At 41.4% G+C, this 26,169-nt stretch overlaps 1 protein-coding gene across 1 annotated transcript in view; it reads right to left on the bottom strand.

Moving 5' to 3' along the window:
• The window catches only part of IQGAP2 (IQ motif containing GTPase activating protein 2), a 109,123-nt gene that overhangs the window by 54,911 nt on the left and 28,043 nt on the right, over positions 1–26,169 (bottom strand). Inside the window, exons 2-6 of the mRNA XM_009327312.1 lie at positions 10,112–10,268; positions 8,771–8,848; positions 6,903–6,979; positions 1,689–1,756; positions 1,213–1,326 (exon numbers count right to left, since the gene is read on the bottom strand). Of these exons, the coding sequence (XP_009325587.1) occupies positions 1,213–1,326; positions 1,689–1,756; positions 6,903–6,979; positions 8,771–8,848; positions 10,112–10,268 (494 nt within the window). The remainder of the gene's footprint in view (positions 1–1,212; positions 1,327–1,688; positions 1,757–6,902; positions 6,980–8,770; positions 8,849–10,111; positions 10,269–26,169) is intronic.

The following is a 26,169-nucleotide window of genomic DNA, read 5'->3' as shown; positions in this document are numbered from 1 at the left end:
CAGGCTACAAAATACACAATACAGAAAACGTGAATCAACACAAGGAAGCATGTTTTAAGTTAAGGTCTGGAAATTTCAGCACACTAAGTCAGGTCATGAATCAGCTTGTTTCAATTATGCTACTTTGCAAAGTTTAACAAAGTTGCAATGGAACCTAATTATAATGCAGCCTTTATTTCCCTCCTCTCCCCCACCCCGTGTACAGACTGTGGTACTGTTACTGGTTTGTATCAACGATCCACTGTGCTGTTGAACATACTCAAGCCAGCCCTTCTGTTCAGAGTTTGCCCCTCTGGAAAAGGCTAGGATTTTGAACACAATAACTAGACATCAAGTGTGGATTTAAGTGGACACACTTCATTTCATGTCATTTAAGTTCAAGCTTTTTTTGGGGGGGAGAGGGGGTGGTTTGGTGTGGTTTGTTTTTTTGTTTTGGTTTTTTTTTTAATATCTACCACTTCATTCCACAAATAAACTGAAATGGAGAAAAAACAGATTTACAGATGGATAGGCTTGGGCAGCAAAAAAGCATTTAATTTTGGTTTTGAGTGGAAGCTGTTCAAGACAGACTCAAAAGGACCATAACTGTGCATCAATCCTCCTAAAAAGGACAAGTTTATTTCAGATGCATCAGCAGGATGTGCCCTCCAGCAGGGTTTTACCATGCTGTGGGTCACACACCAGCACTCGGTCAGATAGAAGGCTGCCCACGGAGGCAAATGGTTCCTCCACATATGCACCACTGTACGTGAGAGAGTTGTCTATCTGGAACAGTGCCTTGTTCTCACAGCAACCTGATCGGGTGTTTGAGGAAAACTGCAAGAGCCCAACACAGGAAGGAGGTGCAGAGAAGACACCTTGTTCCCATGGCTGTCTCCATTGTAACCTGAAGGTGCAGAGGCACACGCAGAGCTCAGTTCATCATTCTAGAGGAGCACTAGCTACCAAAACATTAAACCCTTGCAAAAGACTGTAAGAAATCTTTGTTTCTGGTAGCACTTCCTATGGTTCAATGGAGATGCTCAAAAACGCAGACTGAAGAATTGCAAGAGGTCTTGTAACAACAATGCAGTGTGATAGTCAGTGAAAACTTGCTTGCTTTTCTTATTATTTATTAAAAGATGGCAAACTAGATGAATTAAAACACAGAAAATATTTTGTTAGCGTTCTGTCAAATTATCCAGTAGAAAACAGAACAAGAGCCACACTTACATGCAGCTTCATCCACTGATAATTCGCTGGCCAGAATCCCACCAATTTTACTAAAAGATGGCATCTGTATACCATACTTCTCTAGCTCCTTTCGCATGTTGCTGATTTCTTCCTCTGTTCACATAAAAAAGAAATATTATCAGAGCAAAAGCATGAGAATTTTTTTATGAATCACCATACCTACAAATATGGTTGCAATGTTTTTGGAAGTGTTTGTGGCAAGGGCTTCTTAGCAGTTTTTCCTCCCCATTTTGAAGGAATCTAAGATATGACAAGTATTCCATGCAAATTCACTCCCTTCTGTCCTTCAGAGACTGACATTCATTAAAAATAGCAGCCTCCCACCTATTTAATTAGGATGTGTTCAGAACAACCTTGCGGGAGGAGAAAGACCATAATAGAAAATATGTACAATGTTAGCAGATTTACTGGGTGAAGAAACCATCTAACATATGATTAGATAAGCAGTTTATTACCTGTGAAGTCTACTTTTCCCAGTAGGTCCTGGATCTGTGGTGCTAATCCTAGTTTGAACAGATATAAACTGCAAAGAAAAAAATCAGAATTTAAAGTACTGCATGTGGTTGAGGTGTTCACTTTCTGTACAAGAGAGAAGTGCTTTTATGAAGCTTGTCCTTTAGCCCTGGGCTTTCATGGGTCGATATGGAATAAATTAACTCTACAGTTTTCTTTATGGTGTATTTTTAAGTCTTACATAAAGAGAAGTCTTTTTCAACTTGGTGTTTCAAAGAAGCATCTCTAAGAGAGAGGCACTGTCAGTGAATCACAGATCACAGGGGATGAATAAACAAGTAAAAAACCTTAGCAGAAGACAATTAAAGAAATTCAAAAGCTAATATTGGGAATAAAAAAAAATCAAGATGTGAATGCACTTTAGTACAGCTTATAGCTTTGGATCTATGTACTGTTTTGACTTGTGTTATTACATCCCTTAATTAATAGCTGAAGACACTCAAATCACTGACACCCTTCTTACTAAGTGTAGAGGAACAAGGGCCTGTAAGTCCATCCAAGCCTGTCTCGAATATAGTTGTGTCATTAGCTATTTAGCTTTTGGAAAATGAAGTAAGCTCAATTTAAAGTGCTATCCAGGAACTAGTATTTTTGTTTCAATATAGCATGAAAAATATCTATACTTATTATTCCTAGAGCTCTGGGGTGCTATCTGAAAAAAAACAGCTGAGTACATAAATATTTTCTCAATATCTTCCAAATACAAGGCATGTATTTATCTACAAAAGACTGGTGTTTCTATAATTCATCAGTGAAATTCAATAAACAAGTGAGTTTTGCAAGCAAGGATCAAAAAGGTAGATTTTAAAAACAAGACTTAAATAACGCATTCCTCCAAAAGGATTATTTTGCACCTCTTTAAGTGACTTCACCCCAACTTCATACATTGCAAATGTGCATTGTGGCTGGGGGGTTTGTTTCTAGAAGGGCACATTTCCCTTTTGTGTTTTGTTCTTGGGGTGGTTTTTTTCCTATTAGCAAATTACAGGACGATATGTCAAAGCAAGTATTTGTAGCTGTCACATTTATTTCAGAGCACACAGAATCAGCATTTCATCTTCCACGCTACCACAGCTACTCCTCTGCCCCGTCACAACCTGGATGGTCACAACAGCACATCTCATGTAGGTCAACACACTTTTGACTGCTGCAGCCCCTCAAAATCATTGCCGCTGCAATTCTCACCCTTCAAAGCAGTCTTAAATGCAAGTTAGTTACAGCAGGAAAAAACCCACATGACTATAGGAATGAACCAGGTCCCTCCATTACCCTGATCTGCCTGCCAGTCTTTCCTTGTGGGCTTTTAAAGAGATTTTACTCTTAAGTTTGAGACAGGGACACAGCCCTGGCTGAAGCGCTGCGTGTCATACAAACAGTCAGGGAGATCAGCAGCATCACCGGGCTACGCTGGCTTTTTTGGGGGTCACCACAGTAAAAAGACAGAGGGAAAAAAAAGTGGTATGAACATTAGAGACGCATGTTTTTGCTTTTCAGCACTTTGAGGAGGATACTGAGCCCTGTGTGTTACTTCCTATGCTCCTTTGTTTGGATAAACTTATAACCACCAGGTGGTGCTGAAAATGTGCTTCTACTCTGTATTAAGGTATAATTTCATTTGAAACAGCTCACTTAATGCTTTTATAGTGTAACTTCAACCTCAGGGAACCCACATAAAATCAAAAGCAGGGGGTCTTGGGGTTAAGAAAGCTGGACATGAGGCATCAGGAGCAGGGGAGAAACAGAGGGGAAAGGGCAGTTCCCAGGTGAAGTTCCCTTTGCATCGCCCACACAGAACTGCAGTTCACGTCAGCCAGAGGTTCCTGGGTCTTGTTTTAAGCTTAGCTCATATATAGCATGTCGTAAAAAACAGATCTGAAAATAGTGCACTTTTGTTTTTTTAAACATATGCTTGTTATTCTACTGCTTCCTAGGAAAACAATGTTTTGAAGCTGTCAGCTTCAGAGGGATAGTTTGTCCAGGATGTAGCAGTGATCTGCTTGCAAAGGTTGTTTGAAAACTAAATTTTTCAGGGAAAAAAGTATCTCATAAGCACTGCTATTTAGGAAAAAGAATCACTGTTAGCATCTTAATTTAAATGAAGCAGTTCTTAACCTCATTTAGTCCAGGACCAAATCCAAATCACAAGAAAAACGGTGCAAGAAATGAGAGCTATGCCTTTGTATTTTTCAAGCCTGGCTTGAAGAACTCATATTTCAACAGGAGAAAAGCAAGAGGGTAACTATATTCAACAGGAGTCTAGAAAGTGTTTGCTAAGTCACTCCCTCCTGGCCAGAGCAGTGCTGTATTTGACAGTGCAAGATGTTCCACATACTGTAAGTGCAATGGTCTTCATTTCAGACTTGAACCAGGACATATCCTAAAAATATATTTAAACCATTTCGCTTAGAGTCATTGTCTATCTTCAGGCCCTCTAGCAGCTCAAAGATCAGCAAAACCCCAAAAAACCAAAGACTTTCCCTGTGAAATGTTAACATTTCAGATGTCAAATAGACCCTTTGTGTAGATGGAGGTTTTTGCTTCTATTACCTACAGTTAAGGTTATTTCATGCTTCTTAAAGGGGCAATTAAAAGTTATTTTATGAAGTTTAAGCACTTAAATTATGCACACTGACTGTGCATAAATGAATTCATGTAGGAAAAAATCTCAGCTAAAGATGGCTTCAGGATTTCCAAGAATGGGAGTAAGAAAATACCCTATCTGTGTTAAATTTACATAGTTTTGTTGGAAAGCTCAAGAATCACGTTGCTTCAGAGTCATGACTTGATAACAACTAAGAAAGAATGGGAAGTAGGTCAACCCCCTCACCTCTCTGAGAAAGTGCTCAGCTTTCCCAAGTTATAAGCCTTTGAAATTTGAGCATGTGCTCCAAGATGCATTAGAATTTAGCATTTAAACCCAATGGTGATTCTTCATGTAGTGGTCATGTACATATGCTACAGCTGCAAAGGTGAAAAGCCTGCTTGCAATTGCTGTTTCTAGATGTTGTGGTGCTGGACCCTGAGAACAACAGGGACACGGACTTCAGGGTCAGTGAACCCTGTTACTGATTCCCTGGAGAGGATGCTCTGACAAACCCAGAGAGTAGAGCGGGTGGGGTGCACGGTGTGGAGCCAGTGGAGACAGACACCAGCAGGTCAGTAGTTACAACAACAGAAGGGGAACAGAACTGGACTCTGGCAGCTCAGTGTTCCTCTGACACCAGCCCAACTGGGAATGCTGCTGGCCCAGCAAGTGCCCTGTCCTTAATTCTGTGGTTTCCCAGACTGTTTTCAATGTAGGCTGTGTGCTATTCAATACTGACACTGGAGTTTGATTTGAAAGACTCCAGTGAAGGGCTTACAACATGCATTTTAGGAAAAGCCATGGAAATAAATGAAGCTCAACAATTGTTTCTTCAATTCTTACACCCTGCATGGGATGCAGGCTCAGGGCCCTATACTTTTGTGGGAAAGCATCATACGTGAACGCATTGCAGGCCTATTCCCCTTCAGTGTGGCATGACACATTTGGTAATACGTCCATTTCTAAAATAATAGCTTATAAGTACAGAGTTATAGCTTTGTGTTGATATGCAGCAAAGAAGAGTAATTTAAACAAGACAAACTTGAAAGTGAAAGCTGAGACAACACAGACCAATTCTGATATTGGCATAAATCTTGGGGCACGTCAAGGTGGAGAAAGGAAAACTTCTACCAAAGGTCGACCCATTGCAAAATTCAGTTCAAGATGAAAAGAGTTATTGCCATTGTAACGATTAGGCAGGTCTTAAGAAGGTATCTAACGGATGGGCTTATTGTTCATGTAGCATTCAAATCCACAGTTGATAAAGTTCTCCTCCATACATGAGGAAGCAAATATCAGAAAACCTCATTGTGTTCTTCCACCTCCTGCAAAACTTCTGAGCCAGCCCATAACGTGGCCAGAGGGGCATGCAGCCCACTGTGTCAGCCTGAGCTGGTTAACATTAAAGCCCCATGTGTCCACTTCAGGAAATCGCTTCAAGCTTACACAAGACACTTGCTGACAGAACAGACCACACTACCAAGTTTTAGGTGAGAGCCACCCCAGTCCTGGTGATACTGTCCAGTTAATATTACACCAGGCATAATAATTTAAAGTGGCAACACTTGTCAAAGATGACAAAAAAAAACCCAAACAAACAAGGGCTATCAACTCTGAACACCTAGCATTCGAAAGAAATATGATGAACTTTGGTGGTATGCCCTGTTTGTTGGCAGTGAGTGCACATAGCAGAACGCAAGAGTGGGCACATCATTTCAAGGATTAGACGTTAAAAAATTTCAGTTACAGCATGTATTGAATAGTTTCTGACCTATAGCCCTAGAGCAGCTGATGTGCCTTTGAACACCATTAGGAATGTAGAAGAGAGTTTGGGGCGTATGTTAATTATGTTCTCTGCAAGCCTAATACGCAAGAAAGTAATGAAAGGAAAAGGTCTCTGTGTGCAGGAAATGAGCTGGGAGAGCCACAAGAGGGAGGAGCTGCCTGCCAAAACCACTGCCTCTCACACCAGAGACAGCACGAGGCAAATGTTCGTTACTTTTAGTGCTAAACATCAAGAAAATCCTTAAGGCAGGACATTAAAAAAAAAAAAATTAAGCCCTACCTTCAGTGGTGTGGTCAAAGCCTTCCTGACTTTATGTTCAAAATCAAGTTGCTCAGAACTTCAAAGCTTGGAAAATGTTAATTTTTACATTAATTACCTCAGAACACAGCAATTATTTGCTCTTCTTTTGGGACAGAAAGGTGTCAGTTCATCATCATTTTCACTCTGATCAGCACGTCTGCCCCATGGTTATACTAATATTTTGCTAAGTTTTTGTTCATTTATTTGGATTCTGTTGCAGTATGTGTTTTGAAATAGTATGTGTACTTTGTGAGGAGGTGTACTCATTGAGAGGGATGTCTGCACTAAATTCAATAGTCCTTCATTTCTATTTTGAAAATAATTTGACCAATAGTCCTGACGAAGTTGGACTTTTGTCTCCAACTTTAGATTAATGAACTTGTAAATTCTGATAGATTTTGATATACTGGTTAGGCCAAAGCCATTTCAAGACTTAAACTCCTAGATTTGGCAGTTACTTTAACTTTTACTCCCATCACCAATTACCTTAGAGCGTGAATGCAATATATCATCCTAGGGATGTTTTTCCTATCATAGACATCTGTAGTCTCTGGATAAAAGATCTAAAAAACAAAGAACACGCAGTTAAAGATGACGACATCTTACTGAGCAGAAAAGTAGCTAAAATGAGCTCTCTGCAGAACCATACCTTAAACTTATAGAAGTTCAGCTGTTACTTCTATACAGTTATGAATCAAGTCTCTTCTGATGTTATTTTATCAGTAGTTTTCATAAGGAAGAGTTTAATAAAGCATAAAAGCTACTTAACAAAAGGGAAAAAAAGGGAGATAAGCAGACAGGATTTCAGCAAGATATTTAGAGTCCTTTGGCATGAGCCCAGCCAGTAGGGCTTGTCCTTCTACAGGCACCCAAAACCTGGGATGCAGTTACAATTTGCAAAGCCTCATTGCAAACCAAACCTATCAAGTATGATTTAAAAATGCAAAACTTGTAATTGCCAGCACCCCTAACTGTGTGGATACATCATTTACAGAGAAAGATATTCAGAGAGAGGAATATTAAGCAATTTAGCCAAAAAGTCACATCATAAGTTCCAATTCTGATTCTACCACTAATTTGTTCCTGGCCTTGGTCCCAGTCACTAAACACTGTTTCTCCACAAAAGTAAAATAAAAGACTTAGCTAACTGTTAGTTGGCAGCATCATTCCAGGCCAGGCTGGGCACTTGGGTCTGCGCCTTCCCACGGTTAATAGGACAAGACCAAGTAAGTCAGGAGCACAGTGCCCTCTTCATCATTTGCTCACAACAGGTTTGGGAGGGAGACTCAGGAAAGCTTTTCACCATGACCATCCTTGGTAACAGAAGCAAAACCTTTCATAGGAGGGATGGCAGGGTGGAAATCAGCCAGCTGAATGGAGGACTCAAGTTGGGGGTGGGGGAGCCTGACCTGGGAGAGGCAGGACACTCCTCACCCCTACTGCATTTCTGATGGCAGACACAGGTACCCCTTTCTGCTTATGGGCACCTGCAGCAAATTTGCCCGCAGTGACCAGCCACTAGCCCCTGCAGTCCTTCAGGCAGCAGTCTGAACATCCCTGCTGTGCCAGATCGCACAGCACATGGGGTAGCGCTCAGGCTGCCCCCACCCAGGCATCCCAGGGCGGCTGCTGGGCAGCCTGGGCAAGGGAGTACTCGCCCCAGGATATGTGTGGGTGCCGAAATGTCCAAACAAGCAGAGTAGGTGTTGCCACACAGTCCTTTCTTAAAGGATTTTCATCTGAAAAAGACTCACTGGTGCCCAGAAACAGCAGCAGAGAGGGGAGATGACAAGCGAAGACCCACAAAGAGGAAGATAAATATGAGAGGTGACCCAAGAAAGCAGCTGGTGGAAGAGGAGCAGCAGCATAGCCACGCAGACGCACTGGAGCGTGCAAGGACAGTCTGGAAACAGGGCAGAGGTAGGGAAACTGGGACGTACATTAAGAGGAAGAGGCAGAAAGAGACACAATGAGAGGTAGTAACCTAAAAGAAGCAAATACTTAAGTTTTCCATTTTAAACCATATTCCTTTCAGGTCCCCACAGAGACTATACTAGCAATAAGATATAGCTAAAACACTGCTATGCTATCATCCCCACTTGTCTTCCCGCAGAAGCGGCACCCTGAGCATTTCCACCCACAGCACTCGTCCACAGCAGCCTCAGCCCACACACACCAGCAGCGGTAGCACATAACTAACTGACACCGCCACCGCTTTCAGCATTACCTTCTCTACAGATTTGTTTCCTGAATTACCCCTACTGTAAACCACTGTTGATGCTCAAGCAGATGAAAGGGGATCTCAGTGAGTCAGCGCCTTGAGCCAGTTTCTTTGCTACAATTTAAAGGCTTACCTTCGGCAGACCAATGGACTCCATTGCTCTTAACCACTGCACAGTGTTGTCGGTGTGCCGAAAATGAAGGCCAGATCTCTATTGGAAACATAGAAGGAAAAGATGATAAAAATCACATAAAGCAAATTCTCTAATTATTGATCCTTCTGTTGCTTCCCAAGTTTATATCCTGAAGTCAAGTTCAGGGAATTTTCCCTTGGTTGAACCTGGCGACCAAAGCGGCACAGCCACAATCCTGCTAATGAAGCATCCTAACACATCAACAGCCCCAGGCTGCCCAGCTCATTCTTTTATATAACATAAGCCACATTTGTACCCATCTAGGTGGACTGTGACTGAAGTGGCCACTTGTACAGCCCTTCAGTAGCCTTTGGGAGTAAAGGTCAAATACCAGGAACCACTACCTCCAAAATACAGAAGTTGTAACACTGCTCAGCACTACTGTGAAAGAGAGCAGATAAGGAGCTCTTAGTCACTCTTCAGATCTACCTGAATACCTGACCCTCCCTATAGCCTACGCAAGCAGCAGTTAAAAGAGCAAAGTGAGAAAGTATTTTAATTTTTTTTTTTTTTTTTTAATTTTTAAAGAATCAGGGTGAAGGAGGAAAAGAAGGCCAAACTCAAGTTTTGGAGATTTTCAAGGGAAGCATTTAAATGTAACGAGGATTCTTAACCATGGTTCTGTTAACCATAAGGGACCTAGAACAGCTTAATTTCTTAACTCTCGAACAACAGCCAGTGGTTACACCTTAAAAATGTCCATTTCAAATTTTTTCTGCCTCCTTTACATGTTGAGATAATGCATTCCATGCAGTGGGACTACTGCATATGCATATTTATATTTCTAGATTGAGGATCTTGAAGTTAACGAACAGTTTGCACAGGTAGCAAGCTAAGCTTAATTACTGGTAGCTTGTTTTTTTGCTTCTCAGTGTTAAATTTGGTAAAATAAACACACAGATCTAAATGAAGTGAATGTCCTCCCATACAAAATGAGGAAAATTGGGAATAGTTATCAAGTTTAATTACTGAACTGCTTTTGGTTCCTATTCTTAACAATTGTATAAATGGTAAAGCTCATGTTCTCCCTGGAGCCAGAAGTGTAATTTGTTAAGCTTTAAAAACATTAAGTGACACTAACATAGTTTTTCTAAGGGTAAAACAGTTCTAACTTCTCATGCTGGCTTCTTAGTGCTGTGTGTCTTCCATCTAGTCCTGACAGCCTTACGAAAGAGATGCAGAAAGTTAACCAACCACGCTTGGGTATCTTTAAGAAGTGGAAGACAGACACTACTTTTTTTTTTTTTGCCTTGTCAGTGAGAGAACTGAAAAAGTTATTACCTTATAGCGCGCCTGCTCCACATCGTAGATCTTTTTGTCTGACACCACATTAGGGGCAAAGAATTTCGCAAGCTTGGCAAGGTAAACACCATTTCTTAAGCCTTCCTCCAGCTCTGTAGTTGGGGGCAGCTCTTCTTCCAAGCAGACCTCCATCCACCTACACAGACATCATTTGAGAAACATTGTTATTTGTGATTTTAATAGAAGTGACATCTTTCACCCACAACCATCATACTTTTACTGTCACTACCACAACATAATCATAATCAGTAAGAGAAAACAGCTCAGGCTAAGGAGAAAATTCTCGTATTCATTCACATGGCAGATTAAAATGATTAGAGAATCGTATCTGCACTGTGTGGTCGTGACCCATCAATAACCAAACAACATGAAGGGGTCTAATTTATTTTGTGTTTTTACACACTCAGATCTTTTGAACAGCACTAGGCTTTTAAATAGACAGTAATTTAAGCTGAAACCAGAAGAAAACAGAGTGCTGTGTATTATTGATGTTTGCATTTAAAAAACTCTGTGATAGCTATGCCAGGGCTGAACCCCAAGAGCATCAAGGACAGCATTGTGCTGGGCAAGGCTGGTTCCTGCAGCCAAGGTGCTCTGCAACCCAAGCTTGCAGCAATGCTCATCTCGGTACAGAGCACTCCTGCAGCTCATCCGCCTCCCACATCACGCAGCAGCTCTCCATGTTCACCTGTGAGACACATAGTGCGGGTGCAGGAGGAAGGAGTGAAGCTTTTTGTTGAGACAGCCCAAGGTGCTTTATGCATTTGAGGTCTGCCTGGCAGTGAGTTGGCTGAAACGCTCCCGCTGCCCATCAGGTGGAATGGCTTCTTGACAAACAGTGACTAAATCCTTCAAGGTGGTAAACCAGTTATGTTTTTGAGACTTAGATGTGATAGATATGGTACTAGATAGAAAACAGTAATTATTAAATACATAACCAGTTCAGAAGGCTAGTAACAGACATAAAACCATGTTATCCAGCATGTTTATATTGAGTAGCCAAGAGAAACTGCTACCAAAGCACTCATGAAAAAGGTTAGCATCCTAATCACTGAACCAGAAGTTCCTTACATTGGTGGTCTAAGTGTTTTGGCCCTGTGATATTACTCTTATTTCTAGCAGCTAAATCACATTACAAGAGCTATAAATCTGGTTAGTTCTTTCCCAATATCTTTTTCTGTTTTGCTTAGGCAATCTCTGCTGTTGTTAGAAGGACATTAATACCATTACAAATGGACAAGAACAAAGCTGAAGACATTAGTTCGCTTTACTTACTGTCACTAAGGCAGCGGTGCTGTATGCTGCGTGAGACAGCATTACAAATCTAACATCACCTCCACAGGGGTGACTTCAGAAACCAGAAAGCTGGGATCCAAGTTGAAAATGAGCCAGTTTTTTCCCCACCATGAAGAAAAAAGCTCACTACATCATTTTGTTTCACGTTAAAACTCAAGATAAATGACCAAGTCCTTTACACTTTTGGATTTGTTACAGGACATATGAAAGTTGTTTCACTGAAGCACAGACTACCCAAATAGCTCTTCAGGAAACCACCAGCCATAAATCTGGGACGATATCACACAAAGCTGCATGGCGCGAGTGTCATTAGGAGAACTGTAGTTTGCAGTATAAAAGCTGCTTTGGTGAGAAGAATCATATCCCTGACAAGTTTCCCTGCTCCGTCCTGTGTTGCGTGTTCACGTGTTATGGGTCCATGCCAAGGGTCCCAAAAGTCATCCTTATTAATGACATTTTATAGACTAAATAGATACACACACTAAGGTAAAACATCACAACATTTGTCTTCTCCAAAACAGAGAGCAAGAAAGAAGAAAAAACAAAGAATGTGTACTCCCAGCAAATGTGGGTTTCACCTGAGCCAGTTAGCTGTTTCTATAGAATTTAATTCCTAAAATGTGTCGTCTAGAAAAAGAGTTATACGGATAGCAGGAGGAGCTTGCTGAGCCACAGGAGGTATTCACCATGAGCTAAAGCTGACCCTGTTGTCCAATGGACCATCTCCAGTAAGATGAACCATATGCCCCCAGCGTAGCATTTGGTACCTTGCACTTGATCCTTTATGCTTCTAATTCTCAGTTTTCTTATGAAAACATTTTTCTGACATCTTCAGTCCAGGGCACAAAAAAAAAAAAGATTATTTTGGAACTGTCTTTGAAGATACACATGTGCCCCCCAAAATTGCTTTTCTCCCTCCTGGTACAAAAGTTTGTTACTTAGAGGCAACTTCCCCTGGCCCAAAACCAGCTGGCGCAGGAGCTCCCCCTAAAAGCCAGCCAAGCTCTGCTATTTGCCCTTCCATCACAAGCAGCTCTTCCTTCGGCTTTCCTTCACCATACAACTGAGGTTCACCAGCAGAAAGAGCTCCGTGTGTCAGCACCAGCCCAGGTATTACATTTAACAGCCTTATAGTTGAATGTCCATTAGCAAGGCATCACTTAGTGCTAAGTAAGAAGGGCTAATAGCAACCTGGGCACAACACTAGGAGAGAATGGCAGCCTTCAGAGCAGGTCTAGGTTATAATTTATAACTCTCCAAATTCCTGTTCTTGTCACACGAAGAGCTTGCTATTCATAACCTGCTGCTGGTTTTGGGAGGCAGAGGAAAGGATGCATTTGGGTGGGTTGGGTCTGGTTTTATAAAAGGGTCCATATAAAATCGAATCATTCCTCAAGCTCTAAATGAGATGCTGATCCAAAGTGAAGATATTCCTCAGCTTTTCAAACCTGCTGTTATTCAACAGCAGCAAAACTGGTTTGGATTTGTTTCCAGCGTGGCAAAGAGCCTTTGAGATTAATCTGTAACCATACTATCCTGGACAGGGAGGCTACCCTCTCTAGTGGGTAAATGCAATACACTGAGGAACAAACAGGAAACAGTATGAGGAAGCAAAGAAACCAGAAGGAAGGAAAAAAAAAAAAGGGGGTAATGAAGAATACAGTTGTCAATCCAACAAGTCCAGATAAACAAGTCTCATAGAAGGAGAATGTTAGTAACTCAGTGGAAAAAAGGAAAAAAACCCCCAAAAAACAGAGAGAAGTAAATGGAGCACACCTGAAAGATGCATTCACAGGTCTGCAATAGGGCAACTGTAACTTACAGCTTTTAGGAATCAGTCTCCAAGACTGAGAACACACCTACAGCTGTATCACATGTAAGAGAGGTTTTACCAATGTCTGGAGTTGCAGAACTTAGCTACAACAAGATCTACTGTGAAAGGATTTACTCCATTTTGCACATGTTTAATCAGAGGAAGGAAAAGCCTCAGGATTTGCATGAGATCCTGCAAATACACAACCAACCTTGTAAGTTTTAGTTAGCAAACAGCTGCCCAACTCTGTTACTCTCTCTCCTAGAATTTATTGAGACATCTGTAGCACTTTTCTCCCCAGTGCTTGCAATTACAGTAGTTTTGTTCCCTTTACACTGACTCAGTTAAAAGGGAATTGTGGTTTTAAACAGAAAGAAGCATTACTTCAAGGTTGTGAGGTTCTGCTTTTTAAGACACAGTTCGGTGAGTTTATGAAAGTTATTATATTACATGGTGCCGACAGCAGAAGTAGACTGGACTGAAAAAAACAGAATCTTTCTACTTCTGTTTCTTTACGTGAAAGAGAGAATGTCCACCTGACAATAAGGATTTATAGATACCTTTGGAACAATTTATTTTTCTTTGGGGCTAAAAAAGCGGCATTGCCTTTGGCTCGCCCACTGTTTTCCTGAGCACACAGTACTGCAGCGTCAGCACCAGATTTAAGTCTGTTGCAGAAACTGTTCCCCACAAAAACTAGTTAATACCATGGCTAATACAAGAGGAAGGGCCTATAACTGAATGTTAGATGGTATGTTTTTCTTCAATATGAACCTTGTGGAATAAGACTGTTATAGCTATCAAATGTGCATGTGCATTTCTGCCATTTCTTTTTCTACAATGCAATCCCATAACTAAAACTGTGTTTTTAACAACTTTAACTTACTGACAGATGTATGCCATGAAAATCTGCCATAAATGGCATTAAAAAATGGTGAATGTGATGATTGACTTGGTCACTCACTACAGCTAAACCCAAGCCCCACTCCATGGTGGAGGGACAAAAGGCAATCTCAAGAAACAGACCAAAACATGCAACATCCCTGAAGTCCTGGGTAGCACCATCAAAAATTAGCAGTCATTAGAACAGCCCTGTAGAGCTACCCACGCCAGTTTCAGTCTTATCATTTGGGTTCAAACATGTGAAAACAGATGTTTTCCTGAAGAGAGATACTTGGGATCATATACCAGTATGCATAAATACAGCCTGAGTTTATTTTCATAACACTGCAGTACTTGCCAACACAGAAACTGCTTTTTGATTTGCCTTAGACAAAAACCCAAACCCAGACCTGACCAATGGAAATAAATCTCCAAAACTTTAATTCCAGTACATAGTACTGGAAAGCCTGCCAGGAATGAGTATTGAGGTACAGTTTCCTTTTGCTTTGCTCAGTTCTGTTTTGACTCTTGGCAATCCAAGGCAGAGCAGTTCAGCTGTGAATTTCTGGCAAAATAACAATGATGACTTCTGTGCCAGATCCACAAGCAGTAAACATCATGCTGCTCACCAAGAGATTCCAGTTTCCACATTTGACCACGCAAAACAGCAGCAGTATAAGGAGCTCAGGCTTGCACTTTAAAAGCAAAAGAAATCCTGAATCTCATTCAAGGCAAGGGTTGAGGGAACTGGAAGCACCAGCGCTGCACTGTGAACTTCACCAGTTATGAAGTTGTCATTGACAGTCTGTGTGATCAGCAAAGCACACACTGCTGGCTAAGGGACTGGAAATGCTGGAGCCAGTGTTCAGCAGAGAAGAGAGAATACCCACCCAAAGCCCATCACATTTGGCACACACTGGCTATTGCAGCAAAATTTATACTTGTGCTGCCCTGTCCTTTTGGATTTATGTTGCAAGATGCAGATCCAAGGGCACCATGTTTTCACCTCCTGGGAAGCAGACCACTGGAGAAGCAAAGACAGGACTCCAGAGCCAAAAAACTCAGAACACTGGATACCACTATGAAAAAAGGTGTAGTAAAGACAAGGTAAATATAAGTTACCACCCATTTACTACCTTCCTGGCTCACAACGACAGCCATTCAGTCTGGTTCAGCACACACACACTGTGAGGAAGTGAAACAGACTGTTGACCTAGAGATTACAATACAGCCATCTCATTCCAAACAAAGGGTGAAAAAATCTTGTTGCTAGAAAATAAGAGTAACAACAATCAGTCCCAAAGCAAAATGTTAGATTCTAACTTTAAATGTCTGTGAAATGGTGGGATTATTTTTAAGTCAAACCTTTATCTGAAGATACTTAGAAATATACAATAGTCTGAAGCATGAGAACTCACCATTTAGAGTTCCACATTATTATGTCTCTAGTTTCTGAATCTAAAGATTTGTTAAGAAATCTCACCTCTTAACTCTCCATTTGCTTTTATTTTTTAAACACACAGAAGAGATTTATTTCCACCAACAGTCCCATAAATATTGCTTTAAAAAGGAGGGTGAGAGCAGCAGAAGCAAGCTAGGTGTATTGCTTGGCTGAGCAGGAGTGGTGGTGGCAGCATTGATTTGTTTATAAGGAACAACTGTGTGTTAACTTTGGAATTTGCTCTCATTAGACTGCAAGCTTTAGCATGATACTTCTCCTAAACCAGAAACCCTAGAAAAAAGTTATTTCACAAACAGCCACATGCTATTTCCAGAGCAGAAGCATGCAAAGCTTCTATGAAAGCAGATACAGACAATTTGAATACCATCACGGCAAGAAGTGCAAGTTCTATAAAAAAAACTACACAAGCTTGGAGGCTCCACTTAGAGGCTGCAGAGAGCAGTGACAGAGCAGGCAGCTGAGAATACTTTCTTCAGACCTTTTTTCTCACATGCTGTTACATTCAGCCCCAAATCTTCCTTACAGTTGGGAGCCTTGGCTCAAGTTAGAGTTACAGCCCTCTGCTGCCAACTTACTCCTGGAGCCAGACATGCTAGAAACGTGGTCTTCTAAATTTGAGGCTCTAGATTCATACTCCAGTGACAGTCTCTACTGAAACTCAAGTTTTATCCACCCTAAAACCATACTTTGTCTGAAAGAAGACAACATTTTGTGATCATGGGTCACTGGAGAAGTGTGGGGAAGCAAGGCATGACCCAGGTCATTCCAGTCACCACTCCTCTTACGTTGCATATAAGAAGTCACATGAAGATAGCATCGTGGAGGACACTGTGACTCACTTGGCTACACAAGATCTCAGAACTTCAGCACATAAAATGAGTGTCAAATCCTTTAGCAAGAGATTTTGCTCTAATTGTAGTGCTCTGATTTTTTACCCTTCCATAAGTCAGTTCAAATTTGAAGTGGCAGATCTCTGGGTCTCCAGCTAGTGTTAGATTTAGCAGCATCTCAACTTATTTTTATGATTATGATTTCACCAGAGAGGATACTGACTTTCAGGAAGAGCTACACTGAAAACTATGAAACATTCATGTATGGATTCTTTGTGCATAAGTATTAAAATAATACAGATCTCATTGCGCATTACTGCATTTTGTTGAGTTGTGCACACCTGCGTGAAGTTTGTTGCAACATTCACTTCCCTGATCAAAGCCCTTCTGATGCACTTCATACTCAATTTAGATGAGTAGAAGTGAGCAGCAGTGACGACTTGCCTGCCCCATACAGCGCACTAAACCAGCAATAAATCATTTCAGCAACATTTTTCCACACCAGATTTCTGCTGCCATGGCAACACTGACATATTTACAAAATAACCTTAAAGGTGTTATAAAATTCTGATTCACAAGATGGCAGCACAGATACTATTTGTTGTTTTAATCTGTTTTATTCCAGCCATCCCTTATGTGGGTTAATCAGTGATTAGAGTCCACAAGGCAAGGTGCTGCTCAGGAAACCCGCTCTGGAGCCCCCGCACGGCCCTGCGGCTGTCGCAGGCTGCTGGGCACCCGGCAGCAGCCAAGTCCTGTTTACTCAGCACTTCTAGGGCAGGGGAAAAAAATAGTTAAGAGATTCTCCAGCAACACCCCTACAGGCAACAGCAACACACGCCCCTGGGTTACGTGCCTGGGTTTCAGGACAGGCCCCCAACCTTTGCAATCAGAACAGGCTTTGTTTTGCTGTCTTCTCTGTTTGCAGAGACATTAAGATTTAGCACCGGGTATCAACCACAAACTCGACAACTGCTCTGCGAGATAACGTGCTGAGTGGGGGCCAATACTAACAAAGCCCAGGCTGGTGGTCACAGGGATGCCTCATCTTATCCCCCTGCTCTTGGCCTGGCTCCAGCTGCCAGCAGCTGAGGACAAATGCTGAAGAGGCAGGAGAGAAAGCGGTACTGGGAAGGGAACTCACCACGCTGGTGGAGGCTGAGCAGCCACAGCAAGTATTTCTCCCTAAGAAACCTCACCTAATTCTTCTCAGCAGAAAGAACAGTACCCAACAGGTTACCTGAGCAAATGAGGTGGAAATACTAAGTCAGTGTTCAAATGTCTCAGGGGGAAAAAGTATCTGGGAAAAGTGTGGGCTGAAGTATCCCTTTTTACAGGAGGAATTGGTTTTTCATTTGGATGAAAAGGTGAAAAAGGATGAAACAGATCAGTTCTCTCTTAAAAACCTTGTAAACTCTGTGCGACTAAGTTAACACAGTTCAGATTGACATGCATTACCCGGCTGCAGAGTCTAGACCTGTTTTAACAGTCCTCTCTCCAACGGGCAGCAGAGACCAGAGGCAGAAACACAAACCTTTCCCTGTGTTAGTCTGGCAGTGGTGGCTCAGTGGCCTCTGGAAAGCATAATTTCAGGCAGATGACAGACTCGAACCACTAATGAAATTTCAGGTAGTGCAGACACGAGCTCCATAGCAAGTCCCACATGCAAACACAAAGGGTCTCCCTCCAACCCTACAAATCAAATAATGTTTTTATCTGAAAAGGAGGGAAGCTGAATTTGGCATGTGAATTTGTCTAAACTTAGTATTTTGCCAGTCTGTATAGACACTGATTTGATAAACAGAAGCAGACACAGCAATAAAAGCATTTTTATACAATACACCATTTGTTGATGTGGAAATGTTGCAAAACAAGTTATTCCCCTAAACACACAATGTTTGCTTTAGAAAAACACTGTGATTGCAAACTCCAAGACCATAGTTTAGGCTTGCACATTATACTGTCTTGCTACATGCTACTGCAGTTTGCTTTGCTCTATTATGTCTTCTACAGCTGCAGTATGGTAATACAGTTTAAGGCACCTTTTCAAAAAACCCAGCATATGGTATTTCAGATTTACCAATTTAAAGGGTTCTGTCCTGACATAATCTAATACTCTTCCAAGCAACTCACTTGAGCAGAAGAGTAGCAGAAGATACGTGTCCTTTGGCAAGCCACAAAAATGTTACAGTAAAATAACCAATAATGGGTCCTTCAGATAACCTTCACACTTCTGTCACGCAATAGCCCTTCTAATCTTAAGTCACAGTTACAGTAAGTCTTTACACAAAGCCTACACCCTGCTACAGCAGTAATTACTATCCAAATCCATAGAAAACAGAGCTGTAGTCTCTACACAGTGTTCTATCCAACAGTGACTTTGATGAAGCTACTACTAAAGCTAAACTAAACCTGTCCATCAGGGAACCTGCATCTTCTGTTCACCCTCTCCCAAACTCCAGTGCATCACCAGATGTGCTGTTTCTAGCAGCTGTCAAGCTAGCCACACATGGAAGGACAGCTAAAGAAACATCAAAACAACGCAGTCATTTTTACATCGAGATCTGGTATTTTATGGTTTTGCCACTTGCACTGCACAGTGCCTTCCATGCAGGTATTAGTCCTCAGCTGTCCAGAGGGATATGCTATTACCTTTCTTTGCAGGTAAGATGACAGGCATAAACATTACCACCATGGCTATAATTGACACACTTTTCTAGGGCAGGAAAGTGACCCAGGGAAGTACCTCCAATGTAGATTCAGCATAAAAACTTGTACGTTGTGTGGGTGTTAAAGCCAAGCCCATGATTCAAGACCAGCAGCAGAAAGAGACACAGCTGTACCTGCAGACTTGCATATTTACTTGGCAACTGATGCAGCTGGGTCAGCAGAAACCCCCAAAGGAGGTGCAGACTAAAGAGTATATCAAGGCCACACAGGAGACCTATGGCAGAGCAAGAAACCAAACTCAAGCATGGCAGGATGCAGGGTGCTGTTCTGACTCCTTGACCAGTTCAAGTCCACTGGATCAGATTCAAGTATTTATATTTTACTGTCTAACATCTGACAAAGGTTACTTTTGCAAAAGCAACTACCGGCAAGTACGCAGGTACAGAAACCACAAAGAGGACCCAAGAAGTACAGCTACTAGACAGGCAGCTGGGACTCTTAAAGAAAGGTGCAGGACAGCAGCCAAGTAAGAATTAAAAGACATGGATGACAGAACAAGATGTTAAAGAAGTTAGAAGACTGAAAGATCCAGCTTGTGAAATGCTGAATTGTTGTTAAAAGTATTTAAGTTATGTAAACACTGCAAAACAGCAACAAGAGGGAGTTTGCAAAGTTTAAACTTTGTCCCATGTCAAAAGAAACACAAGACAGAGGAACAAAGTTAAAACCAAAGTATTTAGGTGAGAAACTCCATGCACAGCACCTACAGTTACTTTTTTCTGTTTTCTTCTTCCCATGGTTATGCAAGCAAGGCTCTCCTCCCTCATTTTCACTTTCAGTGGCTGGAAAAGATGGTACTCCCCTACCTACTCAATAACAATCCATAAAGTTTTGAGAAGCATATGCATAAAAGTTAAGCCTGCAGTAGATGAGAAAAATGTAGGCAGCAGTATAACAGCATTTAATAATCTGCAAAGAAATGAAAACCCAAGAAATTCATGGTATTGCTTTATACTGGTGAAGATAAGCAGCCTTTCCGTGACAAAAACAAAAAAATTCACAAGTGCTCTGCAGCCTGACCTTTATCATCAGAACATAAACTAAGAATTGTTGAACAAAGCTTTGGATCCTCCAGGACCATATCATTATCCCAGTTTCAAAACTACATACTGTTTTCTACAGAGAGCTGAGGCAGCCAGTTAATGCTGATTTACACTAAGGGTGATCTCCAAAATTTCTATACAATATGTAGATATGAGCTCTTGGTGAAGACCTGGCCACAATTTTGTCAGTGCAAGTTGGAATTTTTATTGAGGACATATGACTACAAGCTGCATAAAATAGTCACAGGCATCTCAAACACATCTTTCTAGACAGTATTTAAGAGTCAGGAATAAAACCATTCCTTTAAGAAAATGAACCTGAGAAACTAAGTGTTAGAACAAGCTGATTTAGCTGCAAAACTCTAAAATCTTCCCTTAGAACAGTTTATAGGTAGATTAGGTAGCAATAGGACAGACTGAAAGTGAAGCAGTAGTCTGAAAACTGGGCCAGGAAGAAAAAACTGATTGCAATCAGTATGGTAAAAATTTAACAGTGTAATTAATAGTATCTCATGCAACAAGTACCAGGTGTCTGGTGACAGCACTTCAGTTTAAGGGTTTTGAGATCACCATTCCCAACATCTGTGCACACAAGACAATCTCATCTCCTAGAACAAACAGTGAAATATCCCTATCAATCTGAGCAATCACCAAGTGATAAAAATCTATCTATGCCCCAGTATTCAGATTACTCAAGACAGTAAGAGAGGTTCAAGAAATACTTAATCAGCCAAAAGCCTGCCAGTCACTAGACAAGGTATTAGGCACTGGCAAGCGTGAGCTACCAGGACACCACTTGATTCAAAGGCAACAAACAGGGGAATGGTACATCAGGTCTGGCTTATGGCACCTAGCACCAACCAAGAACCCCACTGCCACATGACTTAAACTACCAGTGCATAAAAATATTTTCTTCTACCCTGAAAGAAAAAAAAAAGTGTTTTTCAATAATTTGAATGGGCAAACCAGCTGTCAGCACCTATGTCATCAGCTGACTCCCCCGAGCCAGCCCACATGCTCTGCCTAACTCACCCTGTAACACAATCACCACTCATCCACAGCTGACCCAGGCTCTGCTGCCCTGTAACACCATTCCCACTGCGGCTACCACTCAGGGCAAGCCATGAATGCCTCTGGATATTCAGTGTCATCACATCAACCACCAGCAGAAAAGCAAAAAGGCAGGCGACTCCTTGCCAGTGGTACCCCAAGACAACAGCATTGCACACAGCAGCTGCACAACCCCAGCCAGAATGCTATAGCCATTACTGGTGACCCCGTTTAAACACAAGATGACATATGCATGAAAAGTCTTATTAAACCCACTTTTGGATGTTGAAGACTACTTATGGGAAACCTCAGTGGTTTACGGGAAGTGGCAAATGTAAAACAAAGTGCTCCTTTGTTTCCTTGTTCATGCATGAAGAGGAAATAAAAATGGAAGAAATTTAAAATCGGAAGGAAAAACTTGACAAGTTTTAGAGACTATTTAAAACTAGTTATGGAGCTTATGTACTACAACAGCTGTGTTTCCAGAAAGACTTCAGCTTGCTCTAACCCTCTAGCAAACCTTTAGATGCACAAACCCTAGAGAATGGTTTGCCCAATTTCTATAGAAGTGGTTTCTCTGAAAAACAAAAACTACAGAGAAGCTCAATGGAAACAAAGCTGGTGCAAACTGCTTCAACTAACACGGTGCTCTATTTGGAAACACTCCTGTACCACCTCCCCCAAGATCTCCCAGTTCTTTCAGATACAGGAATTAATGTAAAAACCTCTGTATTAGAAGACAGAGGTAGCGCCAGTCATTTTTATTTTGAAATCACCAAAATGAAACACAGGACAGGCACCCAGGCATCTTGATCAGCCCCCCTTTCCTTAGGAAACTGATTTTTTAGGCTGGTAAAGCTCACTTTACCATTGCCACAAAAAGATTACTCCATCTTAAAAAAGCATAAGGGGCTATCATGCAATTTCACATTAAGAAGATGACACATAACTATTATACTGAGACTCCTCCAAGGATACTTAGTACCACTGCGTTTACTAAAGTGGAAATTAATAGGACAAGAGAGAACAAACATTAAAATGCTGTACAGGAGCACTCTCTTGATTTTCTTACTAAACAGCAGTTAACTCAGAGTCTCTGAACTGCGGTCAGCCAACAATTTAACACAGAAAAAAAAAATCCCCTACACTGATGAACTTGAACCAAAAGATATTTTAAGTCAATTTACCTCACTGCCAAGCCTATTAATGACCTAGATACTTCCATCAAGTTAATCAGCAAACCATCACAGCTTGTTAACTCTCAGCCCTACACTAAGACCTAAGTGACTTAGGTTTGTATTTTTGCCTGCAAATTTTTTCCTCCTATTTCTCCGCACTTTATCCCACGTGAGTACAGTGCCTGCACAGTGCTGATCATAGAGGCTGGGAAGATGCTGCTGCAGTTACAGCCAGAAGCCACAGAACCTTAAGAACTGGATCCCACTTCCCCTTATCATTTGTAGGGCATGTTTTTGTATGGTTTTAGGAGGGGTTGTGTATTTTGAGCTACTGGTAGTCGCAGCCCGCAAAGCCTGAGTGTTGTGGGTAGTATGAGTTCTCCTGTAAAAGAGGGCCATGGAGATGCTACTAGCTTTCACAGCAATCTCCCCTGCAGCATGCTGAAAGTTTAGCCGAGAATATTAAAAAAACAATACAAATAACTAATACACCAGCCTGCGGGGTGGCAGGCAATGTGGCAATAGAGAGTGTGGGGACACTAGTCATACACCAGTGCTGGGAAAGCAACTGCCACAGGGGAGAGGAAGAAGAGTGCAACCGTCACTGTGCTACACCGTTCCTGTCAACAAGAGAAATGGGCAGGAAGAGCCGACCACAGCAGCAGCCAGATAAGGGGGACCAGCAGTATGGACGCCAGGATAGCAAGATTTACAGTGGGGAAGAGAAAGCCCGGTAGACAATGTTGACAGAGGTCTAAAAGGGGGTGTGGAGGGGTGGTGTCCCTTAGCCCAGGTCAAGAAAAAGGTGCAGCAGTACCCCAGCAAAAGCAAGATGTGCCCAACTGTAAGGAATGCACAAGATCCATACAGTCAGGTCAACTCAACTGGTATTATCAGAATTCTGGACATGAGCACTGGAAGGAGGTGCTTGACCAAGGGAGGGGAGTTGCCTGTGGTCACAGCAGTTTTTGCTGAAACATTGAATCTAAAATTGCTCAAGAAATTCTTACGAAAAAAGAGGGAAGAGCCCAAAAGAGGGCGTTGGAGTACGTGCACAATTACACTACCACATACAACTTGAGACTAAGGAATACACAGTTCTAACTCTGACACAGAGCGCCTTCAGCCTTAGACATTTGCCTTCATCTAAGATTTAAAAAGTATGTCTTGCAGAACTTCTGCACACTTCCTTTGATACCCAGCCAAATCCTTAAACAGCATATTTTACTTCAGCTTTCCATATGAAGATGCAACATAATCAAAATGTCGCCACACTCTTCCTCCTCAGGAAAACTAATATGTATATTCAAAGAAAATTAATAGCCCAGTTACTCTTAATTTTGAACATGAGCGTTACATCCTAAGACTGCATTTCAGGAGTGCAAATGTTCTTGCAATGAAATGAAAAGCTCAGCTGAAGTCCCATATCCACAGATGCAGATTTTTGCTGTGCAGAGATGCAAGTTGTTTTTTCTCACTAGGCTGCAAAAACACCCAAAGACTCTGATGACAACAACTTCCCTCTACTTCAAATGAAAAAAGGGAATGAGCATAGTCCTCCTGCCATTCTTGCTCCCTCATAACAGAGTCAGCCACTAAAACTTCAGCTGCTTCTAGTACCAGCTTACAAGCCGGAGACATTTCTGGAGACAGCAATTTCCAAGTTGCTTAGACTGGTTGTGCATTTTCATTACCACACTACAGTAAAGGGAGTTTCTCCAAAGTGGAAAAGCAGATCTCCATCTGGTTGCCAAGTCATATCTCGCCCAAAGGCAGAGTGACCCCATCTCCCATGGCATCAAGTTCTCAAACAAACCAAACCTTTGCAACAGAATCCAAACTTATAATTAACCATTCAGCTACTTTCAACATACTTGCTATCAGAGGACTGTAGGTTTATCCTAGGTCCAGTCCCTTGAAATTCAAAAACTGTGTTCAGAAGATACCTGCATGTGTTCTTCCTTGTACCCCCTCATCCCAACACCACATATAGATGAAGCCCTACTGAGATTATGCAGTAAAGAAAACCCCGTCAGGTGTTATGGATCTGTCGGAAGTAGGCTTCTCATGAAGGGAACTAATAAACATTCATACAGAAGAAAGCAAAACCAGCACTACCAAATTCTTTAAGGTAACCTGAAAATTTAGTATCTAGGCAGGAAGGATGTTTATAGATACACACATATAGACATTTGAGGAATTCTGATGCCAACGTACAAGACAAGTATCTGCTTCATGATCATGCATCATGAAGCAAAGCTAGTAGCTGGGCAAAGGGCATTCAAGAGCTGAGCAAACCCCAAGTGTTGCCCACCCAGTGGCCCAACATCTATCACTCATACTACACCTCTGCTGAGCACTGCTGTGAGGAGCAGGCAGACCACAAGCACATCCAGGTGACAGTTTAAGGTGGGGGGCAGAGGAAGCATATGAAAGTTAAAAAAAAAAAACCACCAAAAAAACATACATCCAACCTAATGAGCCAAATGGGGATGCGAAATAAGTAGGCTAGATGAGATGTGCACAGCTCCTACCTGAGCAGCAAGTTTGATGAACTCACTTAATAGCTACTGGAAACCAAAGTATTTAACAGCAACTGTTTTTCCACTAATACTCTTATAGCCTATGTTGTTATTCAACAAGTGTAAATTATGTTTATGCACAGTAACAGACAGTGAACCTGGCATTGAGAGAAATCCCAGACTAATTCTTTGTCCATCAACTGATCACTACAAGTACATAGTCTTTACTCCTCTTAGCTCTACTGAAAAATAACAGAATGTGCCCAGCATACACACAGCATAATGTCCTAACTCTAAGATATCCCCCTTGCTCAGACAAAGAGCTGGAAATTATTCTTTTCTAGATATCTGCACAAAAGTGCTTTGTATTCAGTATGGCTGGCCAGGGAAAAAGGGTAAGCACTTATCCTTCAGAAAGGTTTTTTTCTTTGCCAATTGATTCTTTTACAAAAATGTTAAATGAAAGATAAGCTGTTCTTTTCAATACCACTCTGGTGGCAGATGTAGTCTTAAGATACTAACAACTTGTTAGCAAAATCCTGAATAACTTAATTCTACATTTATAAATATATATGTTATTCTTGAATTATAGCATACTCCTTTCACACAGCTTACTTTACATAAACACTGCCTCTCTGCTACATTCTGGCTTGCTTTGAAAAAAATACTCTCCTGCCACTGCAGCACTGTACAACAAGCACACCCCATCTCAGGCTGAAGTATTTACAACAACTGGACAGACAAACACCAACTGTGTGGAGCAAGAAACAGTCTCAAGGAGATTTAGAGGGAAACTAGACAGTTTTTTCAGAAAGCTTTCAGGGTTTTTTGTCATGCATTGCATTTTTAAACTAATTTCAGCAGATGTGTATTCTACTACTGGCAGTGCTTACTGGCAAATGATCAGCCCCCAATCTCTCTCATGTTGGGTGTTAATTAGACCTTCCTATATGCAAATTTTTGCAGCATTTCTATGGGGTTCCTAATCAAACAAACTTTACATGCACTTTTTTTTTAATTAAAATGAAGATATTTGCTTACTTAAGAGGCAGCACCACACATCAGAGTAATTGTTATATAGCAGTAACCACACATCTGCCTTTACTTTGAGGAGTTTTATTAGAAAATGATGGTGAGCAAAACTGAAAAATTGTCTTTATATTGCCAATTACCACCATTCAACAGCGGCCAGAACTCAAACACTGCTTTTGTATTATTATTTGTATTGTAT

Source organism: Pygoscelis adeliae, unplaced genomic scaffold (assembly GCF_000699105.1).
Source record: "Pygoscelis adeliae isolate BGI_AS28 unplaced genomic scaffold, ASM69910v1 Scaffold26, whole genome shotgun sequence".
NCBI classification, from domain to species: Eukaryota; Metazoa; Chordata; class Aves; order Sphenisciformes; family Spheniscidae; genus Pygoscelis; species Pygoscelis adeliae.
This window is presented reverse-complemented; position numbering and strand designations above follow the sequence as displayed.